Below are 23,142 nucleotides of genomic sequence, written 5' to 3' on the forward strand. Positions count from 1 at the left end.
GTGAGCAAGATGTCCACACACTGAAGTTTTGCTCCGCTATGTTTATTACCTTGCTGGTCGAAGCGTCGCAGTAATGAACTTCTTTGAGCAAAAATCAGTGTGCAGACATCTGACAGCTGCATATATTGTCCTGCTCCTGTGCGCTTCTTGGGTTGGATGTGCACAACAACTTTTCTTTGCTAGGGAGCCAGGAGCAGCCAGGACCATTCTTTTAAAACTTTGTTTGTGTGTGCATGCCGATGTGTGTCTGTGTGTGGGACTGTGTGTGACAGTGTGTGTGTGGCTGCGTGTGTTTGTGTGTGACTGCCTGTGTGACTGCGTATGTGTGTGTGTAACCACGTGTGTGACTTTGTGTTTGTGGGTGCCAGTTCTTCAGGGAGGGGCAGGTTTGGTCGCTCTGCCAGGGGTGCAGACTGCAGCAGCCAGTGTGAGTTTCCGCAGTGGTATTCCTCTCCTGCAGTCAATCTTAGATCAGCAGCATTGTTAGAGCAGTCTCTCCTGCAGTCAATCTTAGATCAGCAGCATTGTTAGAGCAGTCTCTCCTGCAGTCAATCTTAGATCAGCAGCATTGTTAGAGCAGTCTCTCCTGCAGTCAATCTTAGATCAGCAGCATTGTTAGAGGCAGTCTCTCCTGCAGGAAGTGCACGCTCTTGCAGAAGGCAGTGTGCAGAAATCACAGGCCTTTTGAAGCCTTATCAGCACAAACCTGCCGATGCTTAAAATAACTCAGAAAATTCCCCCTCACAACTTCCGTTCTTTCCACACTGCCGTTTGTGTAAGCAGCTTGGTAAACTTCACCTCTTTTGCAACGCATATGCATGCAGATAAAGTTTCTGCTTGTATTTGTGTCACTGAACAACTGTGGAATGGAATGTGCAATTCAGAATCCAGCTATAATCAGCTGCGCTCCAGAGATCCGAGAGTCCCTGGGCGGGAAGGAGGGAGAGAGTGAGGGAGGGATGGAGAGAGAGAGAGAGAGAGGGAGGGAGGGAGGGAAATTATGTTCCTCCCCGGTAGAATCAGCGAAATGGAGGCCTGGGATTTTGCATTCAACCCCCGCCCACGCTGAGCCACTCTGCCTTAACACTGGCAGTACAGAGAGACAGACACACAGGCTACACCTGCATGCACCACACTCCAGTGCTGAGCTGCAACCAGACCTCAAACCTCTCTCTCTCTCTCTCTCTCTCTCTCTCTCCCCTCACCCCTTCTCTCTTTTCCCTTACCCCATCTCTCTGCCTCTCTTTTTCCTTACCCCTTCTCTCTGCCTCTCTTTTCCCTTACCCCATCTCTCTCTCTCTCTCTCGCTCTCTCTCTTTTCCATTACCCCATCTCTGACTCTCTTGTGTTCCTGTTCTTCTGTCTGTTCTTGCTTCCTACGAATCTCTTGCTCTCTCTTTTGCTCTTACTTTTTCATCATTGTGTCAGTTTACCTGTTTGCTTTCTTCCATCCTCCCTGCAGCCCTCTCTATCTCTCTCTCTCTCTCTCTCTCTCTCTCTCACACACACACACACACCAGTACGGAACAGACAACAGTACGGAACAGAAGCTGCGGAATGCGTGACTGTCCGTTGGGTAGTCTGCTCGCCGTTCTCCCAGGAGATGTACAAATGCCACAGTGCGCATTGGTCAGGACCAATCCCCCTGCCCGCTCTCTGCAGCTGCCAGCCCCTAATCTCCACGGAGACGGAGAATGACAGCCCAACAGGAAATGAGTTTCCAGGGAGTGTGGGGGCGGACTGAGCACGCTCTGTAGCGAGCCGTGTCCCAGAGGCAGGGCGCCCCCGGCGACCTCTCCCCACCTGGTCTCATGCCTGGGAGAAGAGCCGTAGCAGTCACTTTCCCCTGCGTTTGGCCCTTTCTCAATGCCTGGTCTTGTCTTTCCTCATCAACTGTTAACAGCCCCAGTTCTGTTACAAAAGCAAGGACGCTAAGAAGGGTTAAAGAATGGTTAGAGAATCCTGAAAGAGTTCTTGATTTCACCCCCCAATACTGAGGATGCATCACCTTACATCTCGCTTCGAAGTAGCACTCACTAGCAGGGGGCTTCTGCTAAGATTAGTGGAAGATAGCTAGATAGTCTCTCAGTCCTATGTTTGTGTCAGAGACTTGCCGAAAAAATGCAATGCCTCCGTATAATGCTACATCTTTATCTCAGATATATAGTGCAGTGTTCTCCGTCCCAGTGACACTTGACAAGACCATTCTTCAGGAGAAATCAAGTCTGAACTTGATGTCCTCGGTATTGAGAAACACCCCTTGCGTGCGCTTCATTGCGTGTGAGTTGGGGCTTGTTTGTTTCGCTCCGTTTGTAACACTGTGGGTTGAGTTTGTAATGGAATAATTTGTATCCAGTCGAGCTTTTCATCATGGCCATCACTTTCTCCTACGCAAGCAGCTCCCCCTCCCAGCCAAGCGCCAAGAGACATTCTCTCAACATTTTCCTTACGTAACGGCAAGATTGTGGTAACGTACAGATGAGCCTCCTCTGGGTATCTAGCTTGTTTCTAGTCTGAGTGCGACAGGCCCCCTTTCCCCATATTTTCTTTAGTTTTTGGGAAGGACCGCATCCCGCCAGCTGTAAATATAAACAGGGTGAGTCAGGCGGCAGGAATGAAGGGGCAAACAGCAGCGAAATATCGGAGGCCAATCCCAGTACGGCCCTCCTCTCCCCACCCGTCCGCATCTCGCCTTACAGTGAACCGCAAGGCATGCTGGGAGGGAGTCACCCTGCGCACCTGTGTCTGATTATTACTCAAAACAGGAAAGGTGATGAGTGGGTACGGCATGGTTTTGCTGCACATGTGCACGGCTACAAGGCTGTGTGTGACTGTGTATTTGTGCGTGCCTGTGTGTGTGTGTGCGCACGTGTGTGTATGCGTGTGTGTGTGCGGGTATCCAGGGGGAGACGATGCGTGCTCTGTGGAGTGTGAAACGCCTCCCTCCCTCCCTCCCTCCCTGCCTGCCTGCAGGAAAGGAGCGCTCCCTGGGGAATCCTCACTGTGCTCTGTCATGGCTGAACGCGCTCTCACACTGACAGACAAGCGCTGCTGTGCACTTAACCTACAGCATGTGTGCCTGTGAGCATGTGCGCGCACACATGTCTGTTCAGCTCCCGCCGTGGTTCTTCAACCACTGCAGGAATTTGTGTGAATGCATGGGTGTGTGTGTGTGCGTGTGTGCATGTGTGTGCATGTACGTGTGTGTGTTCACGTGCGTATATGTGTGTGCGCGTGCGGGGGCGATTTGATCTCGGCAGCGCAATGAGTCAGTGCTCACAGGATGGATTGATGTGTCTTAATGACTGTGCTAATGAGAGCAGCATAAGCACTCGTACCTCTGAGAGCTCCTTCTCCGCTCACCCCGCGCCCCGCGCCCCACTCCCCGCCCCCTGCCCCCTGCCCCCTGTCTCACTGGCGCACAGCTGGGACCCTGGTCAGCTTCGACTCAAAAGCTCCAGTGCCACCTGGTGCACTGAAATGTGTGAGAATGTAACTTCTGCGTGTGTGTGTGGGTGTGTCTGTCTGTGTGTCTGTGTGTGTGTGTGTGTGTGTGTGTGTGTGTGTGTGTGTGTGTGTGTGTGTGTGTGTGTGTGTGTGTGTGAGAGTGCGTGCATGCATGCATGCATGCGTGTGTGGGCTTGGAATGGGAGCTTCTTCTTTTTCCCTCGAATAACAGTGATAGAACTACACTGAACTACAAGCGTGTCAACAATTTAATTTAAAATGTTTCGTTTTTTTCCTGTAATGATACTCAAAATGGCCGTTGAGATAAACATCACAGATAAGCTGCTTTAATACTCCATTCCCTGTAATTCCGTTGATCCGTCTTCATATGGATTACAGTATATGCGGATGCAGAAGCATTGGGGAAATTCTTGCGGTACAGTGCGTTACAGCCAGAGGGTGTTGCTCCTTCCTTCATTTGTGATTTATTAATCGTTCTGCTGGCTTGTAAGCTCAGTCTGCAGTGGTGCTGTTTGTATGTGGCTTATGACAGGCCCTTGGGGGGATGGTGGTAATGAAGGGCTGTGAGTCACAGGTTAGACTTGAATGACCTGCAATATCGTTAGGAGGAGAACATCACGAGTTGCATAAATTAGCTGCTGCCATGTTTCTTGGTTTGTTTTCGCACAAAATATACACCAAATAATGTATTTTTGCCAAGCAGCATCTCTAGATTGTGTTTTCACGGTTACTTGTTTTCCTGTTTATGTAACGTTTTGAGCAGCCAATATAAAAGTTGACTTTGAGGTTGTTTATTCCTTCCTGTCCTGTTTTTTCTCTTCACTGTGTATGAACCGTGTATTTCCCATGCAAGAGAGGGAGATGGAGAAGGGGTGAGGGAAAAGGCTTCTTTTGAATGCGCTGCCTTTTTGGAAGGGAGACCAAACGAGTTTCATCTATTTCGTTAGCCGTCGGCTGTGTTCTCTCCCGTTGCCATGGCAGCAGCTCCGGGAGCAGGGTGGCTGTTGTCACAGGTTGTTTGTGCAGCTCTTGTGTTTATGAGTGGTCCTCAAAAGACACACGCTCACACACACACACACACACACACACACACACACAGAAGTGGCAGGGAGGAGTGGTGCTCACGTCTGTGATTCTGGACCCAGAGCCAATTCGTCCAGCAAGGTGATCCCTTAGCAGCCTGTTTGTGTCTGCGCAGAGGCACTGTCCAGGGGTAAGCTAGTGCCATCTGGCGCACTTAGAGACCGGCTTCGATTCCTTTAGCAGGGCACTATTCTGTTAGTGGCACGCTATTCTGTGAGTGGGGCACTATAACATTAGCAGGGCGCTATTTTCTTAGCATGGTGATATTCTGTTAGCAAGGCACTATTCCGTTAGCTGGCCGCTATTCCGTTAGCTGGGCGCTATTCCGTAAGCAGGGCACTCTCTTTTTGAGTTGATATCCTTTTGTTTTTGCCCGCACATTTTCATATTGTGTAATTAGGTGTTGGTTTGTGTTGGAGCTAACGGTGGCCCATCTGTGTTGCCTGATTAAGCATCCGAGTGACCGGCTAAACCATCTCCCGACCTGAACCCGTGACGCTTTTGACTGGCTCCTCTTTCGTCTTACTGCGGGGAACCAACTGGTGACATCGTTACCACCCCACCACATCCAAGACCAGGTCTGAGTATCTGAACTCTCTGCCTTCCCTTCCAGTCGAGCTGCGACACCCCCACCACGCCCAAACACACCAAGGAGCACCGCGACATCTTCTTCCCAGCCGCTCTTCCCACCCCGGTCCCGCTCAGCAGCCCCGTCAGCCAGTCCCTGCCCTCCCAGGACAACGAGCCCAGGCCCAGCTCCGAGCCCGCCAGCAAGGCCCCGAGGCCACAGGCCACCGCTGCCCTGGACCAATCACAGCCCAGGAGAACGCACAGCCATCCAGCAGCCGCCATGGCCTTCCTGTCCCAGACAGGTGAGTGACAGTCTTATCATAAGTGATAATACAAAAATACTGTTTTACTTAGGTGACGCTTTTATCCAAAGCAGGGGCCAATCCCCTCTGGAGCAATGCTGGTTTAAGGGCAAAACTTTCTCTCTAGTAACATTCACAAAACATTCATGTAACATTTTGAGAGCATTTTGTTAGCTGAGAGGAGGCTAACAAAACATTTTACCTCGTACAGCGTTTGATTTCAGAAAAAGCACTTACATCTAACATTTAAACCTTGAAAATCCCAAAAGGTTGGAAAAAATGAACTCCAGTCTCTCCTGCTGATTTGTAATCACCTACGGTCTTTATGTGGAAGGGGCAATTTGAGGGAAATCAGTCTTAAGTGTTTTCACCGGGCACAGAACACCTTGTGCCTGATTTGAGAAATTGGCCCTCGCAAAGCGCGGGTTTTGCAGACATAACGTGTTTAGTTGCCGGAATGGGGAACGTGCAGCGTGTGTGGCTCAGCAACACTCTGCGTGAGATGTGTTTTGGCAGCGGTTTTCAGTACCCGGTACGCTCTGAGTCTACGTGGGCCTCCCACACCCTCAGCGCACAAACAGCAGGCGTGCGCCCTCCATCCAAAAATCACTCTGGTGTTGCCGTGCGCCGTCCAGCACAACCGCCATCACAACACTTCCGGAACCCCTCCCTCGCACGTTCCCCGCTCATCGAACGCGCTCGCTGTCCAACAGCTGCATTTCACCTCCTGCCGTGTAAGGCGGAGTTTACGAGCTGTTGAGTGGGTATCGGCGAATCCGCACGGACAGGCGCACGCAGGTACACGGGCCATTCGAACGCTCTCGTACCGAGAGGCGGGGAGAGACTCAACTGTATCTGGACGCTCGCCGCGGATTTCTACAAATGGTGGTTGCCCAGGCAACGCAGATGAAGAGGTCAGTGCGAGAGTGGATTATTACATTTGCTATTAGCCCTCGCACAAAAGCACATGGGCGTTCGCGTTTTCAAAAGGGCCCGTTATCCTGTTATGCTGCCTTATTTATTTATGTGTGGCTTTATCTATTTATCACCAGGGCTGGCAGGGGGGCGGGTGGGGAGGGGGGGGGGGCGGGGGTCGAGGCTGTAGCCAGTCAGGTCCCCCCGTTCACAAGCTCTGGCCAGCGATTGGTCGATCTGAGGCACGATGCAGTGAAGTCGCTGTAGCAATGCGAGTGGATGACAGGGAAGCAGAACTGAGACACAGATCACGCACAGATGCAATTATCCAATTTGACTGCCGGTCCAATCCGTCACTTCATTTTGTTTCAGTGCCATTTTGCTTACATTTCACTAACAGGAAATCAACCACAAGCCAAAATACACCCAATCTGACATTATTTGTTTCTAGAAGTACTTTGAAGGCTACCTGCTTGCATAACCTAACACGGGGTGGTTGAGGGACATGTCTATGAACTATGTATACCACCCTACCCTTTTTGTAAAGCATATGATTTGTTGCAGTGATTTTCCTCCAAAAACTATCAGTTAATTTAATAATATACCAGACGATGGTCTTCCCCTGTCTTCACCAACCATCATCACCCGTCTGTCTTGAATCAAGTTCACTGGATTTTTTATTCAACCGATTTCATAATGTCTAGCACCACCTTATGGCCAAATGATGCAGCTCTTCCACAAGTTCCAAGTTCCACACTCTTTTCAGAGTTGTCTTGCAGTTGACTTGCTGTATGACAGGCAGTGCCTGTATACTAGGTTTACTTGGTGGTGTGTACAGTGTACCAGGTTCACCCTGCTGTGTACAGTAGCCAGAGGAGATTGTCAGGCTTGTGAAGCTGTGCCCAGGCTTGTTATATCTGTGTCTCTGTGTTTCTCCTCCAGAGGAGCAGTGTATGTGGATTGTCAGGGTTGTGAAGCTGTGCTCAGGGATGTGTGGCTGTGTTATATCTGTGTTTCTCCTCCAGAGGAGCAGTGTATGTGGATTGTCAGGGTTGTGAAGCTGTGCTCAGGGATGTGTGGCTGTGTTATATCTGTGTTTCTCCTCCAGAGGAGCAGTGTATGTGGATTGTCAGGGTTGTGAGGCTGTGCTCAGGGATGTGTGGATGTGTTACATCTGTGTGTTTCTCCTCCAGAGGAGCAGTGTATGTGGATTGTCAGGGTTGTGAGGCTGTGCCCAGGGATGTGTGGATGTGTTATATCTGTGTGTTTCTCCTCCAGAGGAGCAGTGTATGTGGGTTGTCAGGGTTGTGAGGCTGTGCTCAGGGATGTGTGGATATGTGGATGTGTTATATCTGTGTGTTTCTCCTCCAGAGGAGCAGGAGGAGCCGCTGGAGGGGCTGGGGTACAGGCAGCAGGAGTCCCGGCTGTGTCAGCAGATGAAGATGGCCAGTGTGTCCCCTGGACAGGATGCCTCGGGCTGGCTCAGTGAGGAGCCTGCCACCTGCAGCGCACCGCACCCTCCAGGTGTGTGTGTGTGTGTGTGTGTGTGTGTGTGTGTGTGTGTGTGTCTGTGTGAACGCGAACATGTGTGTATTTACACATGTGTATGTGTTTGTCTCTCTGTCTCTCTGTTTCTGTTTCTGTCCATGTCCATGTCTATGTCTTTGTATCTCTTTTGAATTCCCTTTTACTTTTTTTGTTTTCATTAACTTACAAAGGCTGTAGAAACTGGTGAGCTCTAAATTGCAGCTCAGGGCTGCACGTTTCTCTCTATGCACCATGCTGCTGAGATGGTTTGAGGTGAGGTGTAGTAACCGGTCTCTCTGGTCTCTATGCACCATGCTGCTGAGATGGTTTGAGGTGAGGTGAGGTGAGGTTACCTGGTCTCTCTGGCCTCTATGCACCATGCTGCTGAGATGGTTTGAGGTGAGGTGAGATTACCTGGTCTCTCTGGTCTCTATGCACCATGCTGCTGAGATGGTTTGAGGTGAGGTGAGATTACCTGGTCTCTCTGGTCTCTATGCACCATGCTGCTGAGATGGTTTGAGGTGAGGTTACCTGGTCTCTCTGGTCTCTATGCACCATGCTGCTGAGATGGTTTGAGGTGAGGTTACCTGGTCTCTCTGGTCTCTATGCACCATGCTGCTGAGATGGTTTGAGGTGAGGTTACCTGGTCTCTCTGGTCTCTCTGCACCATGCTGCTGAGATGGTTTGAGGTGAGGTGTAGTAACTGGTCTCTCTGGTCTCTGTAGCCTCGTCTCTGAGCTCCTCTCCGGACCAGCAGTACCCCGCCGGGGACGCCAGCCGGATCCGCTCCCGCATCCCGCCCAACATGCCAAAGCTCCTCATCCCGTCCACCGTCACCAAGTTTCCCCCGGAGATCACCGTCACACCCCCCACGCCCACGCTCCTCTCCCCCAAGGGCAGCATCTCTGAGGAGACCAAGCAGAAACTCAAGGTGGGGCTCTCTCTCTTTCTCTCTGCTGACTATGGGAGTCAGCATTTTAGAACATTGTCTTGTAATAACTACATGTAGCCTTTCAGGCCATATAATGAAAATAATTATTTGTCTGCACATAATTATTATTTACTGCAAAGCGAACAGTGTAGCTAAAGCTAACGCCCGGTATGTCCAAACGGCATCAGAGTTAGCACGCTGAGCAGACCTAGCTGGAGCTGAGGTGCACTGTGCTCGGCCAGGACAGTATGAAAAGGGCAACGGTTCCCCAGGTAGACCTTAGCAAACAGCTCAAAACCAGGAGGACATAGACAGGCAGATGGACAGCCACCTGCTCATAGAGAGAAGCAGATCAAATTGACGTAGTATTCCCAGTGTTGTTCAGGCACTGGAGGAGAACACAGTCATAGAGTCGGGTGGCCTGTCAGGGCGGCCTGTAGCGTAGTAGTTAAGGTACATGACTGGGACTCGCAAGGCCGGTGGTTCGATCCCCGGTGTAGCACAGCCTTTGGGCCCTTGAGCAAGGCCCTTGTCTCCTGCTTAGTCTAATCAACTGTATGTCGCTCTGGATAAGAGCGTCTGCCAAATGCTGGTGTTCAGGCACTATATTAATGTAATGTAATGTGTAAGGCTAATTTTCTTAATTGACAATGTGCGTTAACATAAAGACAATCACATGATTACAAATAACCTTTTAGTGATAATCCTTATTACTATTAGAGCACTTTCTGAATTAAGTGCTTACTATGAGTCTTTCTCTGTCTCTCTCCAGCAGACAGACAGCCTTTGACCTTAATGTCTCGGCTTCTCAGCTAGCACATTCTGGTCTTACAGCAAGGTCAACAAGGGGTATTGCAAATAAATACGAAAGTTAAAGAGAATAATAGCTATTGTTGTGTTTTTTACTGGATTTGTTTCATCAGACGATGCTCACCTGTGAAATGTTAAAAAGGGCATTTTTCCTTAACAAATGTAATGGGAGGTAAATGAGAATATGTGGAAGAACAGCAGAGTCGATGAGGGGGGCGATGTCTCGGTTGAGAGGGGGTAATCTAGGATATAGGTATCAGTGAACAGAAGGGTACCGGTTTGATTACCCTGCATTGCTCCAGGGAAGATTGTCCCCCTGTAAGTCACTTTGGATAAAAGCGTCAGCTAAATAACTCATTATTATTGTTTATAATTACTGATCTCCCCTCGTCCCCTGTGCCTCTACAGAACGTCATCCTGGCCTCGCAGTCGGCCGCTAACGTGAAGAAGGAGACGCTGTGCCAGCCAGCCCTGGAGGTGCAGGAGACCTCCAGCCAGGAGTCGTCTCTGGAGAGTGACACGGACGAGGAGGACGACTACATGGACATCTAAACCGTGTCACTCCTGACCGTGTCCACCCTGACCGCTTCTCCCCCTGACCGCTTTCCCCCTGACTACTTTCCCCCTGACCGGGTTCCCCCTGACCTCTTCTCTCCTGACCGCTTTCCCCTGACCACTTCTCTCCTGACCGTTTTCCCCTGACCACTTCCCCCCTGACCGCATTCCCCCTGACCGCGTCCCCGCCCCGTCCCTCTCTCTGCTTGCTTGGAGACTGTACCCAGACGGAATCCACTCCACGCTGATACACCTGCCTCTGGTGACCTCTGTTTTATTTTATTTTATTTTAACCCCCCCATCTGGAGGACAGTATTTGTAACTGCTGCGGGTTTGACTCCTGTGTTGTCCACCTCTGACTTGTGTTTGTATGTGCTGTCTACACGTGTTCAGGCGAAGGGCTTTCCTCTTTCCGCAGTGTTCAGCCCGGCGGTTTCTGCGCTGCACTGCTAAGTAGCGTTGGCACGGCGATAGCTCTGCTCTAGAACAATCCAGCAAAGTGCCATTTTCTTCCATCACACTGACCAGCTGCACATGTTTCTACACCCAGTACATGGCAATCTTGTCAAACAAGATTGCCCGCAGCAAAATAGTGATTTGAAGTCATTCACATATTCAGTTAAAAATGGTGGATCATTGCCTACCCTTGTGCTATGCAGATAATTTCTCCAACTGCAATGCAATTTTCCAGTCTTTTGTTTATAAGAGTGATGTGGTCTATACATATTTTACATGTAGTGAAACTAGAATCGTTATGTTTACTACGTTTTTGCAGCCTTCAGCTGCTGCCAAACTTTACAAGCAGTTTTCAAATCCCATCTGAGGTGCTGAAATCACGTGCCAAGATGACATCACTCCTGCAAGCTGTTTCTTCTTTTGTTTGTGAATGATTTTTCGGAGACCCCTGTTTGAGTTTGACCTGCTGGGACACCAACAGTAACTGACAGACTGGAGGGTGGAGGCATGACTTCAGCAGTGCAGGTTTCAGGACTGCGCTACATGCAAGAGACATCCCGCTAAGTGCAGCGTCTCCAGGAGACGGGTTTACATACGGTTTACATTGTCAGTGCGGTACACTTTGGTATTTTTACGAGCTGGTAATTACCACCGTTTGTATCAAAGTTACTTTTGCCGAAACAAACTTGCTTCAAGTCCTTGTTATATTGTGTCTTTAATGTGTTTACATTATTGTTCATGTGTGTATTTGTTTTTGTTTTTTTCCTCCAAAGGGATGATGGTCACAAGTAAAATTCTTTGTCACATGGAGGGATTGAACATTCTGCAACTAGCAAGGTGGCAGAATCTGGTGTTGGGGGGTCAGAGGGGCTCGGGGAGAGATTTCATTTGAAAACTTAAGGATACGTTCAGTTGGCTTCTGTACATATCATACTTATTGAAAGTGTCATTTCTTTGAAGATATACGAGTGATTCACTTGCCAGCGGTGGCAAGATGGACGCATGGATGCTCTTGGTTTTTGTCGGAGCAATTATTTTTTTCAATGGATCAATTTTGGAGTGTACATTTAAACAATATATTTAAAATGTCTAACTACAGAAAAATAAATTGAAGACAAAGAATGTTTTTATACAGATTGTTTTCTATATGAAGATGGATATTTGCAGTATTTTTCTGGGAATACTGTTAAAGCAGCATTTTTAAACAAAAAGAAAATTCCTTGTAAATAATTATGAGGGAAACAGTCAAGTCTCGCTGAACTACCTGTAAATGTATGTTTGTATTTTTCTGGTGTAAATTGATGCTGTTTTGTATTCTGCTGCGCTTCACATGGGAATGTATCATGGCAGAAAATGGATCCCTTCTGGTCGGGAATAGATTTGAGTTTTACTGTACTCAGACACCAGGGGGAGATGTTGTACTCTGAATACTGACTTGCTGCATTAAAGATGTTAAAAACCAAAAATACACTTGATACCACACTCTTGTCTGCTCTGACTGCTTTTTAACTAGTGTCCTCTCTGGGGTTAATGATGGCTTTGTGATAAATTCACGATTCAGTTATTTTTCATCAGGAACACAAAGGGGAGAGCTGAATGTGGCTTGTCTGAAGTGACTGCACTTGCTGCATTCAGCTCTCCAAGAGCAGAATTAGTCATGTGGATCTGAAAATACTCAAATGCTCACATCCAGATGTGTTGAGGGTCACACTCGGCTGTTGTGTTTTGTCTATTGAACCAATGATGACCAAAGCCCCGATTTAAGATTTTCTGTTAGCATTGTGCTACTGTTGCAGCTAAAGTGACAGCCAGGGTTTAATACGTTTAATAAGCAGACATGTACTAGCTACACATCCTAAGAAATGTCTGATTTCTACAGCCAGACCCATGATAAGCAGCGCTGTGTTTCTCCCTTACTGCCTGTTTATCTGTGTCAGGAAAGCGGCCTTGGCTGTGGGCTCTGCATTACAGACCACCCATCTCAATGTAACGCTGTGGCTTAGGACTTGTGGCCACGTGAGAAGTTCCTGACATGAGGGGGCTATTAGCCCTCATTAGCAACTTCCAGAAGTTCTTATGAAGTGCTGGGAATGTGTCATCTTCCCCCACCTCTGCCAGCCAAGCTAAATTTGAGGGCTGTTTTTATGAAGAGGGCCAAATGTGCTCTTGTCCTCACCGTTTTAAAGTTGTGACATCAGTGTCGTTCTGAGACCAGAGGGGGAGGAGCCGGCCCTCCTGTTCACAGGTGCCAGTCACCCCCAACCCCCAGTGAGATCTATCTGGGTCTTAACAGGGCACTAAGTTTCTGCCTCTTTTATGTTTCAAGGATGGAGCTGACGTGTTTTTTAAACCATCCAAAGAAACAAATTCTGCGGCTGACTAAAGTTTATAATGTGCACCCATATGACTAAAGTTTATAATGTGCACCCATATTTGCAAATGTATCCTCTCTTCCATACTTTCAGTAATGCAATCCATGAACGCAATTTCAATTATGCTTCCAAATGTGTTTGCATTCATATTCTTAAATGGCTCAGCAGATGGTGTTATTAAGAATGACTCAGGGGCCAGGAACATCCACCGAGCTGGAATTAAATGTGTTTACTACAATAATAATGTGAAAGCGTGTTTAAAAAGCCACTCTGTTTCAACTCAAAACAAAAATGGGAAATTACATTAATGCAATAACCACTTAAATTAATGGCAGATGTAACCAACGGCAATCTTTTTTTATCATGATTTTCACTGCATTTCAGATGTGGTGGAGAGCGCAGTTGCTTGCTTCGGGTTAGCAGGCAGCAGGTCTAGCTGCTGCTAGGCTAACATCAGAGTCCCTGCCTTTCTGTGTGCCAGGGGCTGCAGCCTCCCAAAGTGGCCAATTAAGGCATCAAAAGGGCCGCTGCATGGCTAATGTGGGCGAAAGGTGTGAGATTTCTCGTCGGGGCACTGCAGGGCTGCTTTATGGGCCCTGGCTCTGGCCGTCTGATCCTCTGCACCGGCTGTGTATTGGCAGCTGTTAACTGCACAGATCTCCTGCGCTCGACAGTTAAGGCAAATGGCCGGTGGCTGACACCTCGGACGTAGAGCATCGGTGGCGGAGAGGATCAATGCGCAGACAGGCTCCTGCCCCAGGATGGCCCGAACAGGGAGCCGGCCGGCCCATTGGCGACCCATCAGGAGGGAAGCAGCACGTCGATGGGCCTGAATGAAGCCAGTCAGGGTAGGGGAGAGGTCTGGTCTCCTCGTGGAAGGTTTTATGTTTTTTTTCTTCACGGTCTGGTCCGATTATGTCACTCGTAGGTGTGCACTGGCCGTGAGGCAGAACGACATTGCAGCTGGCAAAACAAAACCACTGGTGACTCGAACTGTGAGCCAGCCTCCTCCCTGGGCCTCTGTGCATTCCTGAGCGTGCGGCTTCTCCCCGCCCCGAGTTGCCTCGACATGTCGCCTCCAACTCGTCCTCCGGTTCAAGAAATTTCACCCCTTGCCACTGAATAGTTAAGGAGTTTTATGCCTTCTTGTCAGACCTTCCGAAGTGTGTGAGAGTTTGACTCATCAGCAGATGGGACGAGGCTAATCAATAGTTACTGCAGCTAATGTCTCCTTTCAGGGTCATTTGTTCTGAGCGATAACATTCCTGTTCTGTATTAAAGTGCTCTCGAATTCTCTAAAATATAATCCACCCTCAACGCCCCGTGCTCTCCTTCACGTGTGAGTGGGGTGTGAACGCATTTGTGTCTAAAACACACTTCTGTTAAAAACTAATCTGTATAAGGACCATTGCTGGGCGAGTTTAATTTGTAAGATTTAAGCCTATACCGTCCAATCAGAATGTAAAATATGGTGACATGGCTCCATTTTGCAAGCTGGCTCAGAGCAGCGGAAACGTGACACGTGAGGATGAATGATGGACAGAGCGGTGTGTTCTCCCATTGCCCAACTCCCCTGATCCCACCGTAGGCATTGGTACCCCCGGGCACCCACCTGTGCCCTCAGAAGCTCAGAAGCTTTCGACAAATAGCACAGTCAAGTCTGGAAGGCTATCTATGGCTAACCTTTATGCCTGGTCACACATCTACAGAGAGACCAACAGTCTGCACCATTCAGATGAAGACAGTTTATTTTACTGGCATGGGAAAATTTGGTTTTATGGAGGTTACAGTACAGTATAGCGAATGCACACACAACAGGTGCCATGGTTTTAGCCTGCGTGTGTGTGTGTGTGCTCTGGGGTGCCATATAGAGATCAGGAGTTTGGATGATTCCAGAGGCCTTGATTGACAGCAGCATTCAAAACAATCTCCTATAATTGAAGTCCTGGGGTGGTGGGGTCTAATGTGACATTTGCGTTTGTGCGTGTATGTGTCTGTTTGCATTTGTGTGTGTGTGTGTGTGCGTATGTGTGTGTTTGCGTTTGTGTGTGTGTGTGTGTGTGTGTGTGTGCGTATGTGTGTGTTTGCGTTTGTGTGTGTGTGTGTGCGTGTGTTTGCGTTTGTGTGAGGATGCGTATGTGTGTTTGTGCGTGGATGTGTGTGTGTTTATGTGTGTGTGTGCGTGTGTGTTTGCGTTTGTGTGTGTGTGGATGTGTGTGTGTGTGTGTGCGTCTCTGGAGTATAGGAATTAGAGCCTCCCTGGTCTGCCACACCTGAGCAGGAGCAGCTGTAGAATGTGACTGGTCTGCACAGACCTGCCGGCCCTCTCTTCTCTGCCCGGGTCCTCTGCTGTGTCCAGTGCTGTGCTCACTTGCCACCTCCATTCTGGGCACGTAATGAGATTGACACTAGCACTGCTGAATCATACACCTTAGCTCTACCACCGAGCCACACTCACACAGGGCCGCAGCCTTAATCCCTCTGTAAGCACAATGTGCCAAACTGCTCCAGAACTCAAATAAACAGAGGAACTACGCTGTTAGCAGCCCTTGCCGATGCTTTTATTTTAACAAGGAGTTTGCTTTGAAAGGGCCCATGAATATCAAATCTGCCACATAATTTGTTTTGTATGAAGTTAGCTTCGGAAAGGAATGCTTGTTAGTAAAAAACATCTCTAAAATATGAATACTTAAGGCACGATGGTTTTGCACAAAAGTCCTGATACTAGAAATGGTGTGCGTGTGTGTATTCAGTATGCATGCAATTTCTTTGAAAAAACAAATGTTATCCATTTTAATAAGCAAGTTCAAGTTCTTGTGTAGCTTAGCCTTACTCTTCTTGCCTGAGAGGCCCTGTGAAGATTATGGTAGGCTTATGATAACAGCTGTAAGTTGGGCAAGGTTCTGGAAAATTCTAACGCTCGAGATGAAATGAAGAGCCTGGGGAATATGCAAACCTTCTCAGAAGTGCAGAGTGAGGAGAGTCGCACCAAACCTGTAATTAATAACTCCCCTGCAACAATTGGTTTCACACGAGTAGGCTGAAACTACATCACACGTTAAGGAGGTCCCTGAAAACTGTGAGGAGTTTGCCCACGGCGGAGCGACTGTTGGGAACAGTTACGGCTGGGGGCAGCGTATTCCTCCCTTCCCTTTTTGACAAAATGGCCTTTTAATGTTAATACGAGGGCTGCAACATGCAGGTGTGAAAGTCTGAAGGATAGCCTCTTACCCTTTGTATGGATCTGTATGAGCGATGGGACAAATATACATCCACTCACTCGTCCACTCAGGGCACAGTCAATATTCTGACAGCCTGGGCTTTCAGCTCATAAACACCTCTCAGCCTCTTAAACCGCCTCTGCTCTGGGGAGCCTTTTCATCCTCACTTTATTCGGCGGTAACAGATCCAAAAAGCAAGGCGATGAAACAGACGGATTGATCAAATCTGTTTTGCACCATGGCGGATAGAGAGGGCAACATACGGATTCGCTGGATTTTGAAAATGAAGAATTACGCAGCGCCTTGCAAAACGAATGAACTCGTTCTAACATGCCCGGGCCTGGGGGCCAGGGTGCAGCCAGGCCTCGTCTCACTGCAGCAGAACAACTGTCATGCAGAGTGTCTTAATAGCAGCCATCATTCAGAATTACCTACGTATTCATCTGTAGTTGGGAGGTCAGACACTCTGCAGGAAGAAAAAGTTGATTTCTTTTGGCCTTACAAACAAAAAGATTATTTTCAACAAATAAATATCAGTATTATATTTTAGTTGGCCACTGATACGGAACCACAAGGTATAAAAATATATATATACTTGCGTTGCTTATACTTTACCACCTTCATAGTCTGAGATAAAACTGACAGTTGGAATGTAGCTCCTCTACATACTTATTTAGGGGCACTATAAGAGCGGTTTCCTTAAATAAACAAAATAACAGAATTAACAAAAGTGAGCATGTGATGCAACTTCTAAAAACTTAAAAACTAAGTTACAATGCATATTTATTTGAATACATTACTTACAGTGGAGGAAGAGCAGAGCTAAAGCACTGTGAAACATGTTTAGCATTTCTATAGACAGGGGACAAACGTGGTAACTGCACTCTGATCCAGGCTGACCTGAGGGCCCTGGGGGATGTGGGATGTGGATTTGGGCTGATGGGCTGTGTGCTGCTGAGAGGTTGGGTTTGGGTTGGGGAGGGGGGCTTGTGAAGGGGAGATAGGTCTTTGCCCCAAGCTGGTCTCTTTTTTAGTCTTTCTGTAAAGCAGACTCTGGCAGCCTTTTTAGCTAACTGCTAAGTGCTGGCCCATACAGTTCCTTTCCTCCTAGAGGAACGCTGGCCAACAGCAGAAACTTTGCCTAATGAGATTATCAATCAGAACAATGTCCTGTCTAGACTCCCCAATACACAACCCTGCCCCCTTTTGCCTCTCCAGCCTGAATACAGTCCCACCCCTTGGGCTTTCAGGTAGCCATCACCTGGAGAAACATCCAGTGGGCCAGGATGTGCTCAGTCACATTATGGATGAATGTATCCCTCTCTTACTCTCATAGGAATATTAATAAAATTATGTTTCTTATGCTTCCATTTTGAAGACTTTTTCAAGAACCAATTATTTCAAATATAATCAATATAATGAAAAATGCCATGTCAGCAGCATACACTGCTAAAAAAATCTCTTATCAAGTGTTTTGGTCTTGTAATGACACTAAAATCCTATTTACAGTTGAAAATATTACTATTTGTAAGTGTTATAAAAGTGTAATTGTCTTACCCCTTTAGCAAATCTTAAACGGTCTCATTGGCAATCATTTTGTCTTATTTAGACAAAAAGGTGGTGAAGTAATATTTTAAGCCTAAATTTAAGACACAAATGCTTTAAATTAAACCTTCAAATTATTTGCGTTTTTTGTAGTGTACAGTATGTATACATAGATGGATATTTAGATAATAATCCAATATTTTTCTATCACAATATAATATGTCATTCAATAACTGGTGGTTCTGAATTTCTGTCATTACCATAGTATGAAAGAAGAATTTGTTTGCAATATTTAATAGTTTGTACTGGTACCTGGCTACTTTCTTTCTAATGTTTTTATATGCATACATTACTTCATTTTGCCGCAAACTTGTTGCGGACATTTATTGGATGAAGGTATTTTGCAACACATATTTTTCCTTTAAATTAATACATTTCACAATTAAATACCTACAATAAAGCAACATTATCTAAATAAGTTGAGAAAACTCACTAACTTCAATAATGCAATCATCAGCACTGCTATGTTAAAATACCATTTGTCTTCTTTTTGTCAGTTAGTTAATAAAGAGGTAGCAATGAGTATATTTGTTTGCAGGAACAACAAATGCTGTGCTTCCCTCTGCGGGTTTCTTTCCTCTGACGCAGATTATCTGGATCTGTACAGGGATTTTAGCACCGTGGCTGGCTCTCCTGAAGAGGGGAAGCCTGTCCATATTTGTTTAAAAGTCTCTTAGCAGTTAATAAAGATGCATTTCCTCCGTAACCCCTTCCTGTGGGGACGGTATCAAGGCTCTGCTAAGTCCCTTTGATTTCACCTCCCCGCCAATCAGCTGTGGACATTGGCCACTCATTGTGCCACTTCAAAGGCAGGGAATGGGTCCCTAGGCCCCTCCTACTCCAGGACTCCCCTTAAAAGCTGAGGACACCCCTTCCTGCAGATTCACACTCAGGACCTCACTCCTTCCCCATACCTCCTCTGGACTAAGCATTGAGACGCTACCTGTGGACCTTACTGAGAGCTCACAGTGGAGCTGCAGAGCCCGCTGACGGTTGGACATTAATTCTGCTCTGCAGACTTCGCTTTCCTTTCTTCCTTGGAACCCTTTCCTGTACTGGCCAGATCGACTTGGAAAAATGCAGCCCATCCGCGGTGAGTGTCCCGGTCCACAGTGTTCTCATGAAGATCTGCTTCCGAATGAGTTTCCACCATATAACGCATAGTTCCATTCTGCAGGAATGTTTTTCTTGCATTGTGACAACTTTATTAGTTTGCGCAAAAGGCAGGAATGAACTTGCTGTGCTTCAACATGCTGGCATTCATATTGTGCTTGCATGTATCTTATCTTGCGTATGCAAGTTTCGATATTTCGCATTGCTAAGGTTCTGCTTTTGTGCTTTGCTGGATCCGCCTGCCCTTCCTGATCTACAGCTCTGTTGGCCTTGTCTCACGACCCTCTCCCCCTCCCAGATCTGAAACACAACTTCAGCGTCCCCTCATCGTCCTCCGTGGCCGGGGGTCCGGACTCCTATCACCAGGGCAACGTCAGGATGACACTGGACGACTCTTACCTGTGGAAGGCCTTCCATGAGGTTGGGACAGAGATGATCATTACCAAGCAGGGCAGGTGAGAGAGAACCCCGTGCAGAGCACTTCATCTCTACTGGAAACCACTCGCATGCAAACACTGGCATGCTGCAAAGAATGCGGCATTAGTGTCGATTTATTTTTGGTGTAAAGCGTGCAACCAAAAAACTCTCTGTCATAGCGATGCAGACCTGGTTCTGATCAATAGGCATGTTGTGGGTTGATGCTAACAGCTGTATGTGTGCTCGTGTTTCAGGAGAATGTTTCCACACTGTAAAATCAACCTGTCTGGACTGCTGCCCTATGCCAAGTACATCATGTTGGTCGACATGGTTCCGATTGATGCATTCAGGCACAAGGTGAGAGCACTCCTTTATTCATAAATTAAGTGCTGGGAACACCACTTTTGGTTTTTAATAAGAATGCTTTTGGCATTAGCATATCTGAAAAAATATTTTCTCATTTTATTTAATGAAATGTATTGAAGCCACAAAGACGTTTTGTGGATCAAACAGCAGGGCCCTGGGTGATTGATTCCTCCCAATGTTGGCCGTCTCCAGACGCAGCTCCACCCAAGTCCTTGTTAATCACCGTGCTGGCATGGGACATCAAAGGGCATTATCTCTTCCTGTTATTCTACCCCCCGCAGGGTGCCCACTCTATTAGAGACCCCCTTCCCCCTCTCTGTGGGTGGTACAGCAAAAAACGTCAATGAGATAGCACCATCACCTCCACTCGCTCTGAGTGCACCTTCCTTCTCCCGCAACAGATTCACTTTGCACATCAGTCAGTCCACTCTATAGTTTTTGACTGTTTGATTTGAATCCAGATTGCTGATTCTCTGTATCTCTTCACCCCTTGCAGTGGAATAAGGACAAGTGGGAGGTGGCAGGGAAGGCAGAGCCCCAGCCCCCCTGCAGGACCTACCTGCACCCAGATTCTCCGGCCCCTGGGAGCCACTGGATGAAGCAGCCTGTGTCCTTCCTGAAGCTTAAGCTGACCAACAACACTCTGGACCAGCATGGCCATGTAAGTCTCACACCTATAAACCACACTCTCTAGTAGCCCTGCGGTCACACAATATTAGTGTGCTAATATTAACTCACAGCTATTCAGAACAACTGGTTCTTATTACTTGGTACTTGTTATGGTACTTATGATGCAAACTTTGTTCTCCGTGCAGTTGCTCATGTTTGTGAAATTCTTGCTGTTTATGAATGTTGCAAAAACAGGCTTGTGTGTGAGTAAGAATACCTGCCAAACGCGTAGTAAATATGAGGAATGTTGGCACAGATGCACAGGAAGGTGGGAGGTATGTTTGCAGGCTGTGCTGACTGTTCCACTGCCCCCTTTCAGATCATCCTGCACTCCATGCACCGCTACCAGCCACGCTTCCACATCGTGCAGGCCGACGACCTGTTCAGCGTGCGTTGGAGCGTCTTCCAGACCTTCACCTTCCCCGAGACATCCTTCACTGCCGTAACCGCCTACCAGAACACCAAGGTCAGTGACAGGCACTGTACTGAGCATACCTTTCGCCATTCTTCAGAGCAATGCTTTGACAGTCCAGTGATCTAATGGACTCTTCCGGCTTTTCCCTACAGATCACCAAGCTGAAGATTGACCACAACCCCTTTGCCAAAGGTTTCAGGGACGAGGGCACCAACACCAAAAGGTACTTATAAGGATGATTGCACCAGAGCCTTTTCTCCAGTGGATACATGATAGCCATCTCTGTGATGTGAACACATCTCTCTCTTTCCCTTCAGACGTGCACACAGAAGTCAACCTTATCCAGAGAAAATGGCAAAGAAAATGAACCCCATGGACAAGGAGTCTCAGGATGAGAGTTCTCCAGGTACTGGATTCTACTGCCATCTTTTTTTACTGAACTGCGTGACACAGAGGCACACCAGCATGCATTTCCCCAGAGCTCTGCCACTGACCTTTTCTTGTCTCTTCTGACAGATTTCCGCAGGTCACCATACAACGGCTATGAAGACGAGCACATGGCGCACCCCAAGAGCAAAGACGGGGCTCCTGTGAAAGAGGAGCGCTACTCGCCCTGGGGTCCTGAGCAGGACCCGTCCCTCAACATACGCACAGACTCACCCCTGGGCGCCGACGCCCGAGACATCTACAACTCGGAGCAGCTGGTGCCCACCCCAGCCAGCTACCAGCCCTACAGGTACTGACCGAGTCTAGCCACGCACGCATGTCAGGACAGAGGCAACAGATTTTCACCCTGTCTAAACGTGAACTGAGCCACAGTGAATCGCCATGGTTGGGTCGTGGGCGTGGGTTAGGGCAGTTCTCTGCGGTTGTGTGAATCATGCAGTCTTGTGTTACGGTTGTTTGAATCATGCAGTCTTGTGTTACGGTTGTGTGAATCATGCAGTCTTGTGTTACGGTTGTGTGAATCATGCAGTCTGGCCTTGCGGTTGATGCTGACCCTGTCCTCCTCTTTTCTCTGCAGAAATCATGACTATGGAAAGTCTCCCTCTCCCTCCTCCAGCGCGGGCAGCAGTACTGGACGGCCCAGCTACGAGTCCAGGGTCCCCGATGTGGCGACGGTCCCTGAGCACGAGGTCCCAAAGCCGCACGCCCTGGAGATGGGCCCCACCTCCTGTGCCCCACAGCTTCCCCCCGGGCCCCAGGACTACCCGGGGGTCCTCAACATGTCCATGCCCGCTGCCAGCAAGCCAGGGGTGCTGGGACACCACCTGTACGCCCCCTACAGCACAGAGCAAGCCCTCGGTCAGTGGAGCGGCCCTGCCCCTGGCCAGTACCCTCCTCCTCCTCCTCCTCACCACCTGCCCGCAGAGTACAGCACGCAAGCAGTGCATCATGGGTATCACCACGGCAACGTAGCTGACTGGAGCCAGTACCCGCTCTTCTCTTACTCCTGCTGGTGAAGGGCACCAGACTGACCTCAGACCAGCGCTCCTGCCACCGTAGGGCGGGGGGCTGCGGACTTGCACAATCCAGCGCCTGCCAGTGATTCCTTTACCTGCTGCTGCTGTACTACCCTGCTCGCTTCCTGACCGATGGTGTGAGCACGCACGCTGCGCCTGCTCTTGTGTCGCCAGGCCTCGTGTAAGATGTTCTGCCCAGGGCTGGAGGCTGGAGCCAGCATGCCGAGATGCTTAAACAGCTTCCCCTATGGAGACGCTAACTGATATCTCACGGCTCAGTATCAGCTTGTCGCCGTTCTGCTGTTTTGTACATATCATGACCCCTTTTCCCAAAGGACTCTAAAATGATGTCATTGTGAAGCTCATATACCATCCTTTGGGAGATCTTTATTGACATAAAGAAGCTTTTGTGTGTTTTTCAGATGTTTATTTATTTTTTGATTGCAATTTATTTCTCCCCTGTTGTTAAATATTATTTTTGTAAAAACAGTTAGAATCTTTGTTTGGTATAAAGTGTTTTATTGAAATAGAATTATGAAATGCCAAATGAAAAAAATAATAATAAAATTAAATGGCCTTGGGAAAGCTCATGAAAGAGTTTTTGGTTTCATAAAAAAAGTAACTTGTGCCATTGTTGTAAAATCATTGATATACAGCCATGTCAAATGGGGGGAGGGGAGCTAAAATGCCTGTATTTGTTAACACTACTGAACGTGTATTTCTAAAATATTGGGAGTAGTGACTGACGCACAGGTATAACGTGCCCCAAATTGATGTAAGTTCTGTTTGTATGCTTCACGTGCCAAATAAACAATGAAGATATGAAACAATTCAACAAAATCGACTGGAGAATTTATGAGAAAAGCAGATTCTATAGCAGAAGT

The 23,142-nt window shown here is 47.9% G+C and overlaps 2 protein-coding genes across 5 annotated transcripts in view; both read left to right on the top strand.

Annotated features, from left to right (window-relative positions):
• The window catches only part of cabin1 (calcineurin binding protein 1), a 71,476-nt gene extending 59,377 nt beyond the window's left edge, over positions 1-12,099 (top strand). For all 4 annotated transcript variants that reach the window (XM_061259874.1, XM_061259876.1, XM_061259877.1 and 1 more), the window contains 4 exons: positions 5,165-5,423; positions 7,710-7,862; positions 8,591-8,796; positions 10,015-12,099. In XM_061259874.1, coding sequence (XP_061115858.1) covers positions 5,165-5,423; positions 7,710-7,862; positions 8,591-8,796; positions 10,015-10,158 — 762 coding nt within the window. In that variant the 3' untranslated portion in view covers positions 10,159-12,099. The remainder of the gene's footprint in view (positions 1-5,164; positions 5,424-7,709; positions 7,863-8,590; positions 8,797-10,014) is intronic.
• Positions 12,100-18,892: 6,793 nt separating this feature from the next.
• Positions 18,893-22,258, top strand: tbx16 (T-box transcription factor 16). Its single transcript, XM_061261740.1, has 9 exons — positions 18,893-18,908; positions 19,227-19,383; positions 19,600-19,702; positions 20,208-20,372; positions 20,700-20,846; positions 20,948-21,018; positions 21,113-21,201; positions 21,312-21,531; positions 21,820-22,258. Exons 1-9 carry the CDS (start codon positions 18,893-18,895, stop codon positions 22,256-22,258), a joined length of 1,407 nt encoding a protein of 468 aa, XP_061117724.1.
• The last annotated feature ends 884 nt before the right edge of the window (positions 22,259-23,142 follow it).

This window comes from Conger conger, chromosome 11 (genome assembly GCF_963514075.1).
Source record: "Conger conger chromosome 11, fConCon1.1, whole genome shotgun sequence".
NCBI lineage: Eukaryota > Metazoa > Chordata > Actinopteri > Anguilliformes > Congridae > Conger > Conger conger.

Bases quoted from the DNA above. Each gene is read 5' to 3' on its own strand.
- tbx16 (XM_061261740.1), top strand. The intron at 19,384-19,599 runs GTGAGAGAGAAC...CTCGTGTTTCAG, and splicing joins ATCATTACCAAGCAGGGCAG to GAGAATGTTTCCACACTGTA. The intron at 20,373-20,699 runs GTAAGTCTCACA...GCCCCCTTTCAG, and splicing joins CTCTGGACCAGCATGGCCAT to ATCATCCTGCACTCCATGCA.